The sequence below is a fragment of the Choloepus didactylus genome, chromosome 4 (genome assembly GCF_015220235.1).
Source record: "Choloepus didactylus isolate mChoDid1 chromosome 4, mChoDid1.pri, whole genome shotgun sequence".
In the NCBI taxonomy this organism is placed as follows: Eukaryota; Metazoa; Chordata; class Mammalia; order Pilosa; family Megalonychidae; genus Choloepus; species Choloepus didactylus.
In genome coordinates, this window is record NC_051310.1 from 44,117,026 (window position 1) to 44,136,243 (window position 19,218).

General features: G+C 34.8%; 1 protein-coding gene across 7 annotated transcripts in view; it reads right to left on the reverse strand.

Moving 5' to 3' along the window:
- GPHN (gephyrin) overlaps window positions 1-19,218 on the reverse strand; it is a 784,704-nt gene that overhangs the window by 50,612 nt on the left and 714,874 nt on the right. For all 7 annotated transcript variants that reach the window (XM_037832495.1, XM_037832502.1, XM_037832496.1 and 4 more), the window contains one exon: window positions 6,445-6,566. In XM_037832495.1, coding sequence (XP_037688423.1) covers window positions 6,445-6,566 — 122 coding nt within the window. The remainder of the gene's footprint in view (window positions 1-6,444; window positions 6,567-19,218) is intronic.

Sequence of the window (19,218 nt, forward strand, 5' to 3'; positions counted from 1 at the left end):
AGCATTGCAACATTCTAAATGTGATTAATCCCACTAATGAAATGCTAGGGAGGGGGTGGAATGGGAAGATTTAGGCTGTATATATGTTTCCACAATTGAAAAAAAAAGACAGTCGAAATAGATGACAATTAAATGCCAAGGATGATCCTAGATGGGATCTGAGGATGGAGGAGAGGAGGCTCAAAGGGATACTGATGGGACATAAGAAAAAAAAAAAAAGGAAATATAGAATGTAAGCTTTGTATCAATGTTGAATTTTTTGAACTTCTTAGCTGTGCTTAATGAGATTGATAAAAGAATGTTCTTGTCCATGGGAAAGGTATATGTGAATTATATTGTTTGTTCAAAGATATGTGCAGCTTGCTCTCATATGTTCAGAGGACAGAACAATAGATGATGGATGATAGACAGGGAGGGAGAGAGGGAGGGAAAGAAAGAAATGGTGGTGTGACAGGATATTAAAGGTGGTGGATCGGGGTATCGGGGGAGGGGGATCGGGGTATGCTGGAGTTCTATGTATGGGGTTTGTACTGTTTTTGCAACTGTTCCTGTAAGTTTGAATTTATTTCAAAATAAAATTTATTATAAAAAAAAAAACAAGGAAATGGGCTTTTCTCTCCATGGAAGGGGAGGGTGTCTCTTGTACAATGAATAAGAAGCAGCTTTATTTAGTGGCCCAGTAAGTAAACTTACTACTTAATAAATCCTTCTGCCACTTTTTTCTACTTTTTATATCATCTAAAGATCTAGGATCCTGCAACTCAGACCCTTATTATTCATCTATATACAGAGTCAATATTTAATTTAAAAAATTTAAAATAAAATTTCTTTCTCTGGCTTTTGAAATGTTCACAGCTACTATTTCCTTAGCGGTTTTCTTCTTGACAATTAATATAAATACTAATGGATATAGATTATTAAGTTGATTAACCTTAATGTTAATGAATTGGGGGTGTTGAATCCTGTGAAAAGGGCAACATGGTATAGCAAAAAGAGAAAGGGCCCTGGAATTAGACAGACCTGGATTGGACTCCTTAATCCGCCTTGTACTAGTTACATCATCCTGGGCAGGTTATTTGATTTTTTTGAGCTTCATTATTATTATGTATAAAATAGGGATAAAAGATCCTTCTCTGATGCTGTTGTTTTATGAGTTTCGATTAAGCTAAATAAGGAAAGGACCAAGCATAGTGCCATAAATATAGTAAGTACTCAGTAAAGATTAGTGCCCCTTCCCAGCTAAAGACTGACATGCTTGGGGTATGGAGAGTAGAGAAAATGGATGAGGAATGGGTAGGTAGGAAAGAGGAGTGGAAAAGAATTGAAAACTTCTTCCTAGCTCTTACTAATAACAGTCTTATTCATATCTGTAGTACCAAAGGCTAGCACGTGTCTGACACAGCATAGCCTGTCATAAAACTGTGCTGACCCATATATAAAACCCCAGTTTTGCCACAGATACGATTTGCATTTTAGAAAGATCGTTTTGGTAGCAGATGAGAAGGTGAGTTAGAGGGGAGAATAAGACTTGAGGAAGGGAAACTGGTTAATAGGCTATTTTCATATATTTAGCAAAAAATAAATGAAGACTTGAACTAAGCCAGGGCAGTAGGAAAGAAGAGCTAGGAATGTTGAGAAGAAATACTGAGGAGGTAAAATCATCAGGACTTGAATAGAGGGGTGAGTAACAGAGAGAGAATTAAGATTACTTCCATTCAGGTTTCTACTGGTTTGAGTGATTTGGTAGATGGTGGTGGCAGTAAATGAGATAGATGACACTGAAAGAAATGGAACAAGATGTTGATGGGGAACGGCAGTGTACAAGGTGGAAGGAGGATGAATTTAGTTTTGGACATGTTGACTTTGTATTGCCTATGGGACTTAAAGACGATCCACCCAGTAGGCAGGTGCATCTATAGGCATTTTGATCAAGACAGAGATCTTGGCTAGGGATACAGATTTGTGAACAATTAACAGAAAGAATTAGAAGGACAGAAAGCCAAAGGAGGGTCAAAGGGAAAAAACCTCCTTTTAGAGAATGAGCAAAGGAGAAAGAATCCTTGTAGAAGACAGATGAGTCTAATATGAGAGACTGGATGAAAATAAGAAGAGCTATAAGAGCCAAGAAAGGAGAGATTGCCAATGGAGGATGAAGATGTAGAAATTGCGTGCTGCTAGAGATGGATGTAAAATTGTGGTAGAGAGGCCTAATAGATGGATTCTGCAGGCATTTTATTTGTCTTTAACTACACATTTATACCATTTAAAAGAGGCTCTGTAATCCAGATGAAGATAAATGAACAGACACTTAATTCTAAGTCATGACTTCCTCAATCTCTTTCTTTTAAATCTACTTCCAAACCTGAGTTGAAGCTCCAGAACTTTCTAAAACATTTTTACTAGTAGGCTATAATGTCCTCAAGACCAAGATCTATATCAATTTAAGCTTCATATTTTCAATAATCGTTGGCTTAAAATTCATAGTGGATGAATGATTTAATTTACAACATCCTTGCTATGCATGTGATCCATGGAGTGGGAGCAGAGCATCATCTGGCAGCTTGTAAGAAATACAAACTTGTGCTCCACCCCCCTCCCCCCACCGATTTATTGAATCAGAATCTGCATTCTTAACAAGATCTCCAGGTGATTTATATGGGGACACAATCAATACTTCCTGACTGAACTAATGAATAACAAATTATTCTCTACTGCTTTCTAAAATAATGGTTTATTATATCAATTCTGCTTTAAATGTAGTTGAATTGGGTAGTTCTGCCTGGATTGAAAAACTTTTCAAAATCTGTCCCCAAGTTTCTACCAAATTTACCTGCATTACCTTTCTACCTGACCCTCCTGTGTTAAACAGTCTGGCCTGACCTGAGTAGCTGTTCATTTCTACTTCTCTATTTTTGTTCTTTCTATGCTTCCCAGTTGGAATAACACCTTTTCTGACTACTCCAGCCCATAGTGATGTTCTCTCTTTTTTTTTTTTTTCAAGATCAAGGATCTCATTTATTAAGCAGTGTTTTCCTAATTTCACTTAACATATATTCTGTCCCAAGAGAAACAGTTTTTCACATTATCTTCACTTAGTTGTACAACCATCACTCTCAATTTTAAACAATTATTATAATATAAAACATCCCAGAGTTCTTATCAGTTGCTAATTGTTCATCCATAGTATTAGTGCTGGTAAGATATTCCTATTAAATATAGTCTATAATATGTAATGGGTAGTTTTTCCATATACCTCTGCTGTTAACCCTTTGTGCCAATGTCATACCTTATAAGTATATCATGCTAACACTTATTTATGTTTGTAGCGCTACTTTGTGGGTTACATGCCTTTAAATAACCCCTGACGAACATGTTTGCCTTCAATGTGGCAATCATACTTGTAATAGTGGTGACAGCGGGATGCTCTCTCTTTTATATTTATATTTATTATTTTGTCTCTATAGTGATAGAAGAGAATTGTGGATTGTTAATCTAAAGAGACCTAGATTCCATTTCTACCTCTGCTACTAACTAGTTGTACAGTGTTGGGCAAGTCACTTAATATCTCTAGGTTTCAAAATTTATCTTTTTAAAGAAAAATATTAGGAGCCTCAATAGTAGCGTGTCTCACACAATGTGAGAAAATATGTCTTAGGTAATGTATTTTAATATAAACATAACATTTATAAATGGATGCTTTTCAAATATAGCTGTTAACTCTCAGGTATTTGAAACGCCCCACCTGTAATCTCACTATACTATTATTTACCCTCTTTTAAAATAAAAGGTACAGTAAGCAAAGGCAGCTTACTTTCTTTTGAGCTTCAGTTCAGCTCAATTCAAATAGCTACCAAGTCTTACTCATCTATTTTACATTAATTGTTAATTAATAAGTGATAAGAAGAGCTGAGGAGAAGAATCATACAGAATTTAAAAACCAGACTCAAACGTTTTTTTAATGACAAGTATAGAGCTCTCATTCTCTACCCCTCTCTGTCCTAGCTTACTAAGGGATCTATGCTCACAGATATTGTCCCTGGTTTAAACATAAGGTAGAGTTTCTTCTCCCATGGCTCTATTTGTTTCCCCGGAGAGCTTCAAGTAGAGGCTTCTGTAGAATAATAGTTGCTTTCAATAGTGAATGGCTACATAGGAGGGAAAAGAATGCAGTGGGAAGCAACTTCACAAAATATCAACAGGCTGTAGATTAAATGTAGCTTGTTTCCTTTGCACAGACTTTCATTAGAACAGTTATAAATTCTCTCCTCCCACCTTCTACCTCTGCATTTTAAACAGTTCTCTGGACCTCTTCAATATAGCACTCTAAGGCTGAGAAAGCCTAGATTTGCATCAACTGTATTTTTGAATGGTTCTGTTTGATATAAGGTATTGCTGTCAGAGAGAAGAGTATACACTAGAGATCTGCACATTTTCTACATTGTCTATATTATGCTTCTAGTTTTGTTGATCTTTACACTGTTTTCAAGGTACATTTTGGAGTTAAATTTAATAACAATATTTACTGGCTGGGAAATGTCTACCACAAATCAACAGTGTGGGTCCCGGAAAATTAATTATTAACATAGGAACATGAGCCTTTCAACGGTGTTCTGGCCTTCCTAGCAAGGTCGTGGTAGTCTACACAGTACATCAAGCAACCACATTTTTTTTTTTTTTTATTAATAAAAAAGTACAATAGGAGGGAAAATGGACATAATTACAGTCCAGAACAACTTAGGGTTAAAACGATACAAAAGCTCCTTTTTTCTTTTTTCTTGTTTCTTAGACCTCATTAATGCAATTGGAGGCAGGGACAAGGCCAAAGCTGGGGTGAGAAACAAACCCTAAAGATCTGGTGTGTTTGTTCCCTGGAGTTTCAGGCCTGCTTGCTTTAGTGATCATATATCTGTGCTTTTAAAGCCCTTGAATTCATCCTGTATTTTCTCAGAAAGTGATTTTTGTCTTCTTTAAAGTTTTATTTGCATCAGGATAGTTTTTAGATGCTTAAAGTTTATATGAAAAGAGAGGATATTGGTCAGGTCCAAGTTCAAATAATAACCAGCCTTTAAAATTTTTTTTTGCAGTGGGTTCTTTCTACTCCCTTCCTATGGCTAGGGAGCCATGGCAGGATTACACTAGGTAACCCGTGACACTGGCTTCAACAGCATGGGCTCTAAGTTGGTTTTTTGCTTAGCTATGGACTTCTCTAAGACTAAACACACAAATAAAAACAAATGCTGAAGATTTTAGAAGGAATGATGTTTGAAAATATCAAACAGTCTCTATTCCAAATGTTCTCAGAGAGAGAGAAAATAAAATCAGGAGGAAAAAAGAGAACTGTATAAGGTGAGATAACAATAAAAGCCACTCCCTTTCAGGTGACTGGCAAGATGCTGTGTCTAAGGATCCCAGTTTGAGTCTAAGCTGTGGTTCGTAGGTGACAGAGCATGTCTTGTAAGATGGTAGGTCAGAGACCCTCAAAAGCACATTTGAGACCTGGGAAAGCATTCATCTTAAGAGAAGAATTATCCAAGCATAATGAACTTCACTCAGCGATAAGGTGGCCATTAGAAAGAAAGAGGTCATTAGGGGTAACAGATACACCATGGTATCCGTCACTTAGATTTGTCTTCAGTAGGCTGACGTTTGAGTTTTACTAAGAGCAGGTACAACTCTAGCAAACTAGAAACAGTTCTTGGGGAAAGATAGCAGAGCAGCAGTGTTGTATGGTAATGGGATGCCCAGGGAAAGGAGACTTGCTTTTGATCACATGTGAGACACCACTCAAGATTCACAGAAATATGTGGAGAATTTAACAGAAGGATGATTTAATTTAGCATAGGCACGATGCTTTTAAAGATGGGTAATTATAGTCCATGTGTCTCTCTTTGTACTTATAATATAATATAATATAAAGATAATATAAAGATAGGTAATTATAGTCCATGTGTCTCTCTTTGTACTTATAAGTGGGTGAAGCATAGAGACACTTGGGTTACATAAGGATACAAAAATAATATAAAAGTCCTAGAAAACAATTGTACTTAAATTTCAAAGAATCAGGTAGTGCTAATTTTGACACGTTCTCTCACACTTCTCACCATGGTTTTCCTATCTTTCTTGAAACAAATAAAGGTGTGATTAGGAATAACACCATCATCATCAGTTCTATTAGGATAAAGCCAACACTATCAAAAAAGATCTCTGTGAACTTAATACAAACATAGGAAACCAAAATATTTCTACTTTTCTAATAGGCATTCTAGGAATATGTCCATCCTTAAAGACTATAAATGCCTCTATAATTTTCCAGCTTCTGAACACTGGAGGATAAGTGAAAACTATGGTATCATATTTCTGCCTCTTTAGCATAATTCCACCTAGTTAGTACTCCAAAAATTCATATTTGTACAATAACTCTTCAAAATAAAACCCAATACTTACTTGTCTCCCACAATTCCCAAGTTGATTGTGGGGTAACCATGTTCCTGAATTGTTGCTAGGAGGGTTGAACGATTGCTGTCTCGAATCTTTCCTGGTAAGAGGTCATCTTCAGGATTTAGCAGCTACAAAGCCAAAAAACCACCACAAATTATTCTCTGAGGATAATGTTGCCTATTGCTACTATCAAAAATAAAAAACAAAAGAAAAAAAAGTCGTCTATCAAACAGAGTTTAGTGTATCTAGTCCCTACAACAGTATCTGGCAGGAGGAATATACTTAAAGGATCTTTGAATAATATTGAAAGTACAGGAGAAAGAAAAACATTCCTCTAGAATTCAAAAGCTATGCTGAAATTTAAATGGTGACTGAACAGTGGCCAGTTATCATACTAGCTTTGGCTACAATTTGACAATAATGCTCTGGAGATACGGTCCTTGCCAGTAATTGATTACTGGGGCAAACGAAATAAAATGATTCTCTTTTTTCCTTCCAGTATTCTTTTCCAATTTATCTTTCACTGAGAACATTTGAGGTAGAGACTGTGTGACACATTCTCAAGTCTGAGGAGAATGACTGCTTATCTTTTCTTTCAAGCTTTTTTGATCTCTTCTGTGAAGTGGGAGCAACAATACCAATTAGGTTAAACTTATCTAAAGAAGAGGGAGACAGATATTTTGTGACTAGCAAACTTAAAAATTAACAGTTAGCTATACATGTCTGCAATGGGACTCTGAATTGAATCGCCTTTTAGAAATTTAATATCTACTATTATTATATCTATGAAGAAAATTATAAGAAACTTATTCTACGTTAGAATGTTCCACTGAGGCAGTGTGGTATAGTAGGAAGAACTTGTGATTCAGGCATTGTTCAAATTTAATTCAGCCACACTCTTTATGCCTTAGTTTTGTCATTTGAAAAAAAAAGTAATAATAACTACCTTGCAGGGTAGTTGTTAGGATTAAGTGAGGTAGAAGGCAATCAGTTAATGAAGATAAATAAACATACAATAAATGTGATTCTTTTTCCTTTCTTTATGATATATAATACTGAAAGAGCATCTTTTTCCCCAAGAATTTTCATATTGTTATTAGTAGATGCTAGTGCAGATGGAATTAGTTTATAATGTGACCACAGACTATTAGATTATAAAATACTTAAGAGGAGAGGGTCTTTAATACACACAAACACACACTTAGAACATACAACTTTTATTTATACATTTGTCTTAAGTTGTACTTTGATTTCAGAAATATTATCAAGTGAAAGAAGTGCATTTTTTAATTGAGAAAATCTGGAACATTATTTAGATGCTTAGACTGTTAATACAACCAATATCCAAGTCTTTATATCTCAGTTTCCCAACCAATAACCTCAAATCCCTTCAATCATCCTTCTGACTCTTGGGGCCAGACCTTGGGCTTTATTTTGGAAAAGTAGTAGCTTTGCAACCAACTGTCCCTTTACAAATGGCTGGAGAAAAACCTTGACCATCTTATTTACTGTCACCTGGAATCTTCCCTTCAAACACTATACTAATTTAACTTAATCAGATACCATGGAAAATCATCCTTAGTCACTGGCAGTGCTTGGAAAATCAGTATTGTAGTGCTACTAGAGATTAATTTTCTGATCTTAATTAACACATGGGTTATCGAAGTCATTATAATTTTATAAAGGTTAAGGTTACAGCTCTTTAACTCCATTAATCATACAAGTTGCTTCAGAAAGAAAACTGTGTGGTTACACCACTGTTTTTCACAGCAGGGTACTGACCACCAACTAAGCAAGATTCCCCCAGTATTAGGGAGTTTTCTTTGCCATTCATGTTCCTCACTATCATTTTGCTAAACACAATTTCAGAATTAACAGAATAATTAGGGATCATTGGAGAACCAATTATTCCTCTGTAAAACTGACATAGTGAAATAATAGCTAGTTAAATGAGAATGTGGGATTTACAGTGTATTTAAGTATTTTCAAGGAAAGCATACAGAATAAGGCTAAATATAGTAGAATAGACTCACAATTTTCCCCTTTAGATCTGAATCTTATTTAATTGGAACATTTTAATTGGATCCTGAAACTTACTACAGTTAAAATACAAAAGGAAAAAAAAAAATACAAAAACAAAACAAAACAAAATGTACCTTGTTACTTTCCTGTGTTGTATATTAAATTTAAATTTCCTGTTTGTTATTGCCAATAGCATCACTACCCTCCCAACTTTCAAACATTTAACTTTGATTCTTTTTTTTTTTCCTTGTAATCCATTCTCTTTCCAAGGGTCTGAATTAAGAATTTCCTAATCTTTCTCCTCTTTGACCCTTTAACCCTGTGTTATTCACATGGAGGGGGGATCACCCATAACATCCCCCAAATTCCAGGCATTCATTATATTATGCCTGAATTTCTGCATATGCCTTATAATTGGTTGCCTTGCTTCCAAACTCTTTCTTTCTGAGAAATAAAGTAGAAACATCAACTTGTAAAACTGTACTATTACTTGCATAACAGATTAACTGTACCAAATCATGACAATCTACACAAAGTATCTTAGGCCAAATTGTTTTAACACAAGCTATGCAGACCTATATGCTCCAAGATACGACCATGGACAGTTTGATTTAACAATAACTTCACATGGACCCATTTGTTCCAAAGATAAGACTATTCCAAATTCTGTTTTACAAATTCTGACCAATCTTTGCCCAGACCTTGCTCACGAACTTCTCTTCAAAACCATGTAAGTACCCTTTTGTAATGTCTCAGTTTTGAGACACTACTAAGTCTCTGTGAAGGTGGTGTTTTTCTTTGTTCAGAAACTTTAAGATATTCAGCCTTAAATGATCAACAAGTTTCCCTAATGGTCTTGGTATTAGTACTCTGATAGTCATGGAGGTCTCACCAAAACTTAGGCAAGACTCCTTGCCACCAGCATTCTCATCCTGGTTACACTGTACTTCCCTGAAGCCTGGAGCCTTTTTGCTGGGGAGGGATTCCTTGTCTATGATGATGAGGTAAGTCTGGCACTTATTTTGGACTTTGATGCTTTTTTGTTTTGTTTCTTTGTTTTGAGCTCCCATTGTTTATTTGGTTTGTCCTAGAAATAAGGTTCCCAGGACTTTTAGTTTATTTGATTAGATTTGTACTAATTTTTGTTTTCCTTGGTGAAGGTCTGCTAAAGCACTGATTTTATACTAACCCTCCTGCCTGCCTGTCATTTGGCTATACTATTGTGTGTCTATAAGAACTTTTCTTAGTTTTCCCTATGTTGTGAATTTTGCTTCCGGATAGATCTTCTCTCTATACATTGTAGCCTCCTAAATTTTAGAGTAGTACTCAAGGGTTTCAATTTTGGTGTTGAGGACTTTAGATACAGTACATAAGTGATAATTTCCCTTTTGACCAATCTTTAGCTAAAGAATTTATGAATTCATTTACTAATAACCTTGTGCTACCTCCTGGCATAACTCTGGCTTCTGTTTTCTCTTTTCTGCATTTATTTTTCAAAAAGGCATAATTTCCTCAAGGACAATTTGGAATTGCAGTGACTATTTTGGAGTACTTTTGACATTACCAAAATCATTCATTTGAAAGGCAATTTTAGAACAAACAAAAAATTCAATTTTCAATGATTAGAATGCTTATTGTTATTCAAAGTTTCAAAATGAAATTTGAGTAAAAATGTTTAAAAAATGTGTTAGTTTTTATGTTAAAACCTCCTAAAAAGAGTCTCTTCCTTATTTGTCTAAAAGAGAAGTCACCTAATTTATTGCAAGAGATCTTATTCTCTTCTGTTCATCAGAAATTTAATCATATGGTCTTAATAGAATTGTCATGGGCCTAAGACACTGTTTGAAATGGTTGTAGTGACTAACTTTCTCTTTTTGCATATTTACAAAGGGAAGATGATTAGACTTTTACAGTGCTCAGTAACTCTTTCTGTATCTATTGCTACCAGCTTCTTTATACCTTCCCACTTTTCTTTCTCCTTCTTCTGAAAATTTACCACACTAACTGAACAAGAAATGATTCTGGTCATTAGGAACACATCCTAGAAAAACCCAGATAGTTCAGATAAATAGATAAAATACAAAAAGAGGAGGGAAAATAATTGTATAAGTTATAATGGACAATTTTTTTTGTATTTTATTTTTAATGAGCTGGGTAGCTCCCCCAGTATAATAGTTTTTTAAAAAAATTTATTGTAGTAACATGTACACAGCTCAAAATTTCCCATTTTAACCACTTTCAAGTGGACAATTCAGTGATATTAATTACACTCAAAATATTGTCCTACCATCACCAATATCCATTACTCCAACTTTTTCATTAATTTCATAGAAACTCTGCACCTATTAAACAATAACTCTGGGAAAAAGTTTTAACAGAGTTAACTAATTGTCTTGGTTATTTATTAGGTTACAAGATAAGGAAAGTGGACCATTCAGAGCTTTCAAACATAGTCTTTAAGAATTTGGTTTATATACACAAACATTTATAAATTGTATTAGAAAAAAGTTCATATAATATTTCTATTAAGATGACTCTTTGGACAAATAGACTGATTTAATAATTTTGGCCTAAAAATTGTCCAGTTTTTCTTCTTGATTTTATCATCATATAAGAAAATTATATTAGAACAATATTCTACTTATGCAAGTCTTGGGTTTATTTTCTCATAAAAAATCCCAATTTGAATCTCATAAATTTCCTTTACTGGTTTTGCTAGACAATAGCAAAATTTGTGTTCATCTAAATTGAATGATAATAGGGAATGTCTCTATAAAAAGAGATGGATTCTTACACAGTTTTGATTAAATTATTAGATTTTATATAAACTGAAATCATAACTTTCAAATTCTTACTTAACTCTAAGAACTTAAACTAATACTAATTTGAGCAATCAATAAATAATCCTGGATATGTGGACAATAAAATGTTTAATATACCAGTGCTCTTACAAAATAGATTTTAAAGTAACCATCATTAACAGGTTTGAAGGATATATGAAGGTAGGATGCATGTGCAAGGTACTGAATATGTTTTGTCTATTAGGAAAAAAGACAATTTTTTTTTCTTAAGGTAAAAATTTTCTGATTGTACTAGAATATGAAAGAAGATAAAAAAAATTTGGAGTTATAAAGTAAATATAGAAAGTCTGGAAGGGAGGTGACATTTATTTACCTGGGGATAATAACTACAATACAGTGATAATGAATTTAAAGTAAGAATAATATATGTAAAAGCTACTGACAAAGTTGGTTACTTGTGGTGTTTTTTAATAAGGAAAAAGGCCTATAAATCCTTTATTGCAAATTGTTACTTGGGATTTGGGTTTTCTTTTTGTTAAAAATGGCCAAGTTAATTTGTGCCCAGATAACAAGGGTATCGTTTTATAACCCAAATATTCTGTACATTTTCTTTATGGCACATTCTTAAATCACTTTAAACAAAAGTTTCTAAGAATCATGGCTACTTAATGCTGTTTAAAAAAAAAATTCTGCTGGTAAATATTTCTTGCCTTTACTTATGTTAATATTTTGTCATCTCTGACAACTCTTCTTGATTCTGCCTTTCCCAAATTCAGGTTAATAAAACTGTTAAGATGTCTTTTATACTTAAGCTATCTTTAAGTTTCCTGGATGCCTACTAGGTAATAGAAAACTTTGCTCCTTTTTTCTTAGAAAAGGAGGGATGCTAAAATATTTGACATTCTTTAAATTTTAATTAACTTTAAACTATTGAGGTAATTCAGTTAGGTAACTCATTTTGTCACATTTGCCATATCACTATATTTATCTATATTATGTATTGCCTTTAATTGTCATTGTCTCTTCAGTCGCTCTTTTTTTTTTTTTTTAATTGTGGGACTATATATTCAAAATAAACTTTCCCATCTCAACAATTCCAAAGCGTATCTTTCAGTACATTAATCACATCATTATGTTGAAGTTTCCTCACCACCTTCCAAAACTAAAATTTTCCTTTCTCTCAAAACAAAAAACCTACTCCCATTTTGCATTATCTTCCCCTGCCTCCTGCCCCTGGCAACCTGTACTCTACTTTCTGCTTTAGGAGCTAGCAAATTCTCCAATGTTTTCTTTGTAGCTACCATGAGGCTTAAATTTAACATCTTAAATCTATAACAATCGCATTTGCTTTTACACCAACTAAAAGTCAAGAGTATACACAAACCATGTCCTTATACCCCTGTTCCCCCACCTTTAATGTACAAGTTTGTACATTGAGTCAAAAACCACTGATTTATCATTACCTATGCATTTGCCTTTAGATCCTGTAGGAAGTAAAAACAGGAGTTACAAACCAAAGATACAATAGTACGGGCAATTATATTAACCCATGTGTTACCCTCACCAGAGATCTTGATTTCTTCATGCGGCTTTGATCTATTGTCTAGTGTCCTTTCCTTTCAACCTGCAGAACTCTCTTTAGCATCTCTTGTAGGGTTGATCTAGTGGTGATGAATTCCCTTAGGGTTTGTTTATCTGGGAATGTCTTACTTTCTTCCTCATGTTTTAAAGATAGTTTTGCTGGATATGGAATTACTGGGTGGAAATATTTTACTTTCAGCACTTTACATGTGGCTTCCTACTGCCTTCTTGCCTCCATGGTTTCTGATGAGAAATTACCACCTAATCTTATTGAGGCTGTCTTGTATGTGACATGTTTCTCTCTTGCAGCTTCCAAAATTCTCTATCTTTGGCATTTGATAGTTTGAGTGTAATATGTTGTGGAGTGGGTCTATTTGGTTTTATTGTGTTTGTTTTCATTGAGTATCTTGGATGTATACATTCATGTTTTTCATTAAATTTAGGAAGTTTACAGTGATTATTTCTTTGAATATTCTCTCTGCCCTTTTCTTTCTTTCTTCTTCTTCTGGGACTTCCACAATATGTATATTGGCATGCTTGATGGTGTCCCACAGGTTTTGCAGGCTTTGTTCACTTTTCTTCATTCTTTCTTCTTTCTTCTCCTCAAGAGTGGATGATTTCAATTGTCTTATCTTAAATTCACTTTCTTCTGCCAGTCTCCAATCTGCTGTTGAACCCCTCTAGGGAATTTTAAAATTTTTGTTACTGTGGTCTTCAGCTCTGTTTGTTTCCTCTGCATAATTTCCATCTCTTTATTGTTGTTCTCTTTGTGTTCATCTATCAATTTCTTGATTTCCTTTACTCCTTTGACCATGTTTTCCTTTAGGTCTTTGAGCATATTTAGGACTACTTTGTTAAAGTCTTTGTCTGGTATGTATGAAGTCCTCCTTGTTCATGGTTCTAATGCTTTAATTTTCTCCTTTGCCTGGGTCATCACTTCCTGTTTCTTTGTTTGTTTTGTATTCTTTTGTTGTTGAAACCTGGATATTTTATTATTGTTGGAATTTAGACTCTGAGACATCTGTTCCTTAAGCTTGTATCCAGCTAGTGTTAAGACAGAGCTTTCCTTGAATGCCAGGAGTTAAAAAAAAAAAAAGAAGGAAAAAAGAAAAACACCTTTCCTAACCTGTGAGAGTGCTCTCCTTTAGGGCTTATCCATACAAAGAGTTTAGAGAACAGCTCAAGGGTAAAGTAAAGGGGCCACCCTGATGCTTTCCATGCATGCAACTTGTCTTGGGCATGTGCCTGTAGCCCAGGGAATTCCCCCATTTACACAGACACGAAGGTCCCCTTTTCCCCAGGAAACAGCTTCCTCATGGTCCCAGGCATTGCACTGTATAACCTATGACTAGCAGTCCCTTGCTACAGGCAGCCACTTGACTGCTCTCCCATGCATTCTGTAGGATTGCTCATGAGCTGCCTTTTACACACAGGTCAAGTTCTGGGATGATGAGTCCCTCAGGCCATCACCAGACAGATTGGGCCAGACATACATGCTCCTAATATGTACATAAGAGTTACTCTGCTCTTTCTGAAACTAGACCCAGGGACTCACACTGGGCTCACGATGCCCTAAACCGGTAAGGGGTAGAGGAGGGGCCAGCCAGGTGCTATGAGATTCTACCACTTTTAAGTAGCCTTTTTCTTGATTTGGAGCTTGCCCTGTTACTGCAGTTCTTTAACTGTTTTCCAGAGCTTCGAGAAACATATTTCTGCCAGTTCTTGCTGTTGTTCAAAGCTTCTGTGGGGGGAGGGAGCCATCTTGATTAAGGTGGGGGCTCTGCCATTTTATGTCATTTTTTTTTCTGTTTGTTCTCTATCTATTTTCCTTCTTTGTTTCCCTTTACTTGCTCCTGAGGATTACCTCAACATTTTTAGAATTCCACTTTGATTTATCGCTATTGTTTCTGGGTATATTTTTATAGACTTTCTTAGTGGTTGCTCCAGATATTATATTATACATACATAACTCATCAACTAGATTAAAAGCATTCCGGGATAAGTTTTTTATATCCTGTTAAAATTCCTTATATTACTTGTACTGAGCAGGTGACAGATAATATACATATATGTAAAATACTAAGTCCAAGGTACAGTTTCTAAGTGTAAGAATAAAACAGAAGAATCTCTTCTCAATTACCTTTGAGAGAAAATAGTGGGAAATAGTCCAGAAGTTTCAGGTTTAAGAGGCAGGGTTTTTGGAGATACTTGCCACTGATGGCTTGTCACCTCATTTAGCTTCTTGACCTTGATTCCTTGATTGACAAATCCAGTAGCTGGCACACATATATACTTCTAGGCAGTACATTATAGAATATTTACTACTGTTATCATGAAGAAGCATAATAACACTTGTTACCTATGTACTTTATAGGCAGCAAAGATTAATGAGATAATATTAATCAAGCACTGTTAAATTCCTAGAAGAGAGTCACTATATAAATACATGCTGCTGTTTTGTGCAAATGACTAAAACATCATTTTGTTATCATATTTAAGCATTCATCATAAAAATAAGAACTCTAAGCATGGATTAATTGAAGTTATTCTCTCTTATGGTATAAATTAAATGAAATTTAATACAAAACATTAATTCAGTGTAAAATTTAAGCTGCATATATGAGATTATTATCACAGATAGAAATTTACACAATTACTTTGAGGATTAGAAAAAGCTAGATTTTCAGTTTTGGAAATATACAGTTATACGGAACAGCCTGGCATAAGTGTGTGTACCACTGGTTGTATAATCACCAGAAAACATACTATAAATTGTGGTAGACTCAAAGTGGGAAAAGAGCACATTCTAATTAGTTCACGACAGTCCTCTGAGTACTGGGAAGGAAAAATGGAGTTAAGAGACACATTGGAAGATAGACAGAGATTTGCGAGGGCAACGGATGGGATGAACTGGAACTTTTGATGTATAGAGTGAGGTGAAGAGGGGGATGGATAGTTGGGTGAAAAGAGAGCTAAGAAGTATGCCTAACAGGGCTATGTTGTTTTCCTCAATTCTGTTCCCTTTAAGGTATAGCAACAGGGTCACCAGACTCTTTTGGTGTGCGTGTGTGTGTGAGTGTGTGTGTGTGTTTGACCCACAATGTGTTCTCCATGTGTAAGAAAGGAAGACAGACATAAAGAAAGGGAGGAAAAGTACACCTGCCCACATAGTAGAATGCTATGCAGCAAATAAAACAATGTTTAAGGAGAAAAGGTAATAATAAAGATATAATGTTAAATTTTAAAGGATATAAAATTATATATATTATAATGTCAACTATATAATAACAAGACAATATAAACTTACATCCATGGGGAAATATGGAAATAAATCAACTGTTAATATGTTTGAGTTAAAGCATGGTGAGCTTATATATGACTTTTACCCATTTCTCTATTTCCAAAATATTAGATGACAATAAAAAAGTAATTTAAAAAGATGCATGCATATTGACAGTAAAAGCAGTATATGATAGATCCCATGTGATCGATTCAAATAATGATTACCACAGGCATTCAAAACAGGGAGAGAACAAATTTGACTAGAGTGTTACTGGATGGCCTCAAATAGGAAGAAACATCTGAACTGGGTTTTTGAAAGACTGATAAGATTATAAAGTAAATAATAACATTCAGTGTTGGTGAGTGTATGGGAAAATAGGTACTTCAAATGTTGAAAGGAGGGTTAATTGGTATAATATTTCTACAATAAACAACATTAAAGGTCTTAAAATAAAAAGGCATACCTTTTATCTTAGCAATTCTACTTCTATGAATTTAAGAAAATAATCAAATGTTCAATTAAGTAAGAATGTTGATCACAGCAATGTCTATTTTAGTGGTGAAAAACTGTAAACAAATCCAATGTCTAACAATAGGGAATTGATTGGTTAAATTAATTACGATAAACCCATACAACAGAATTAATACACAGCCGTCAAAGATGGACTACTGATATTACTTATCACTGACACTGAAAGATATTTGTGATGTGCTATTGAAGTGAAAAAAAAAGCAAATCATAAAATAGTATTTAATTCAATGTCTCATTTTTATAAATAAATACATAAGTGCACAGAAATAAGTCTGGATGACTATATATAAAAATGTTAACAGTGGTTTCTTTTTCTTTTTGCATTACACTAGAATGTAAGCTTCATGAGGATAGGGATTATTGCCTTTTTTTGTTTACTATTATATTCCCAGCAACTAAAATAGTATTTGGAACATAGTAGGGGCTCAATAAATACTAGGTAAGCAAATGAATGCTTACTTGTATTTTACAAGTTTCCCTGTAAGTAAACTGTCTTACAATCTAATTTTTTTACATTAAAAATAATAGATTAAAAAATAAGCCACTTTTGACCTTGGAAAGGATAGCTGCATGGGATAGTGATGTCATTATGAAACAGGTAAGTCAGTATGGAAGAATTCTTTAGATAGTAGGAAGGGAAAGATGGTGAGTGAGATTGGGTAACGGAGGAACACCAGGTAGAAAGATCCAAAAGAAGCTGAAAATGCAGGCTTGAGTTTGCAAAAGAGGTCAAAATTGGGGATATAAATATGGGAAATTATCTGCAATAGGTGACATGAGAGAAAAACTCTAAGGGGAGAATTTAGAGAAGAGAGGACTCAGCAGAGGACAGAGTTTTTGGGAATATCCAATTTAGGGCATGGAAGAAAGGTAAAGAACAATAGGAAGGGAAAAAAGTAGTAGTAGTGAGGGCATCAAGAGAGAACAGAGTCATACAACACAAGGAAAGAGAAAGTTTCAAGACGGTGGATAAGGAGTGTCAGTGATGTCAAATGGTACAGATAGATTAAGGGAAATGAATATCAGAAGGTAATTTGGAGATTAGGTTATTAATGAACTCAAGCAGTTTCTGTAATAATGTGGCACCAATCAGATGTGGGAATTTTAAGAGAAAGTGGATAGTGAAAAAGGAAAGACAGTTGGTGTTTATCTAATAGTGAATAGGAGGGGAATAGTCTAGTAGCTCAAGGGGGCACCAGGGTGTTTAAGTATAGATTTTCTTATGGTAATAATAATCTTTGTATATTTGGATATAGAAAGGAGAGGAGTCACTAGAGAGAAATAATCTAAGGCACAGAATAAACAATTTAGAAACCAGAGTTCCAAAGAAGGTGAGAAAGAATGAATTCAAGTGTAGAAACAGAGCTACTGTTCTTAGAAAGGAACAGAAGTACCTTTTCCTCTTAGATTGGAGGAAAAGAGCATAGCTGAAGGAATGGGGAAATTCTACGTAAAGAAAGGAAGATGAGGGAGCCCTTGTCCAGTTTAGCTTTGCAAATATTTTTTTAGCTTTATTTTTGCCAGAGAGGTGGTGAGGTCATATGCCAAGAGTGAGAAAATAGGGCTGATATTAAGATTTAAAGACGGTAGAGAATGTATGACTGAATTATCCTCTGGAAGAATATGCTAGGAAATCAGCAAGACAGTTATTACAGAATTTTGAGCAACTTGAAGTGTCAATTGACAGCAGGTGGCAGAAATTGTAGTGGGTCAGGTAATCACCATGATTTTTTTCAGTAATGCTTTCCTGCTTGGAAACAAAAATGGAAAAAGTAAAGGACAGTATCATTCAGTTTGGACATTAGCATTAAGCACAAGAATAGATTAAAGGAGTGAAGGTATTTGAATTGTTAGTGAGGGCAACTTTAAGTGATGAATCATGGTCTTTAATCTGGACAAGAAGTATAGTAGAGCTAGAAGAAAATGATGGGCTACTTAACCTGAGAGCTTCCAGAGATTATGACTGAAAAGCTGGAGAAAAGAAATTTAAGGAAGCTGGAGTGGGAAGCATTGTGGCATAGTAGAAAAAAGTCATTACAGCCAAAAAGACTTAGGTGGGAAATGAGACTCCACCAGTGACACAAGATATATGATATTTGACAACTTGCTTTGTTTCTCAGCTTCAACCTCCTCCTATATAAAATGGGGGATAATTACATTAACTTCATAGAATTGCTTGAATCATAAAACACCTAGCAGTACTAGTCACAGTAGGCATTCAAATTCCTACTCTTTCTTTCCTTTACTTGTTAGTGGGAACAGAGATTTTAAAGATTCTCATTTTCCTAAGAACAGCTGCTTGTGGAAGGCCCCAAGGGATATTATACAGAAATCTTAGAATTTATAGACCTAAAGTTCAAACTTGTTTGTATAGCCCTCTGTTACTGACTGTGGCCAAAATACCTCCAAGAGACTAAGCAAAGGCATAGTGGAAATAACTACACTCAGTTTTGGATGAGTTTCTGTATGTGTGTGGAGAGAGAGAGAGAGACAGAGAGAGAGAGAGAGGGAGAGAGAGAGAGAGAGAAAGCGAATGAATATGAATGAATTAATAATTATGGA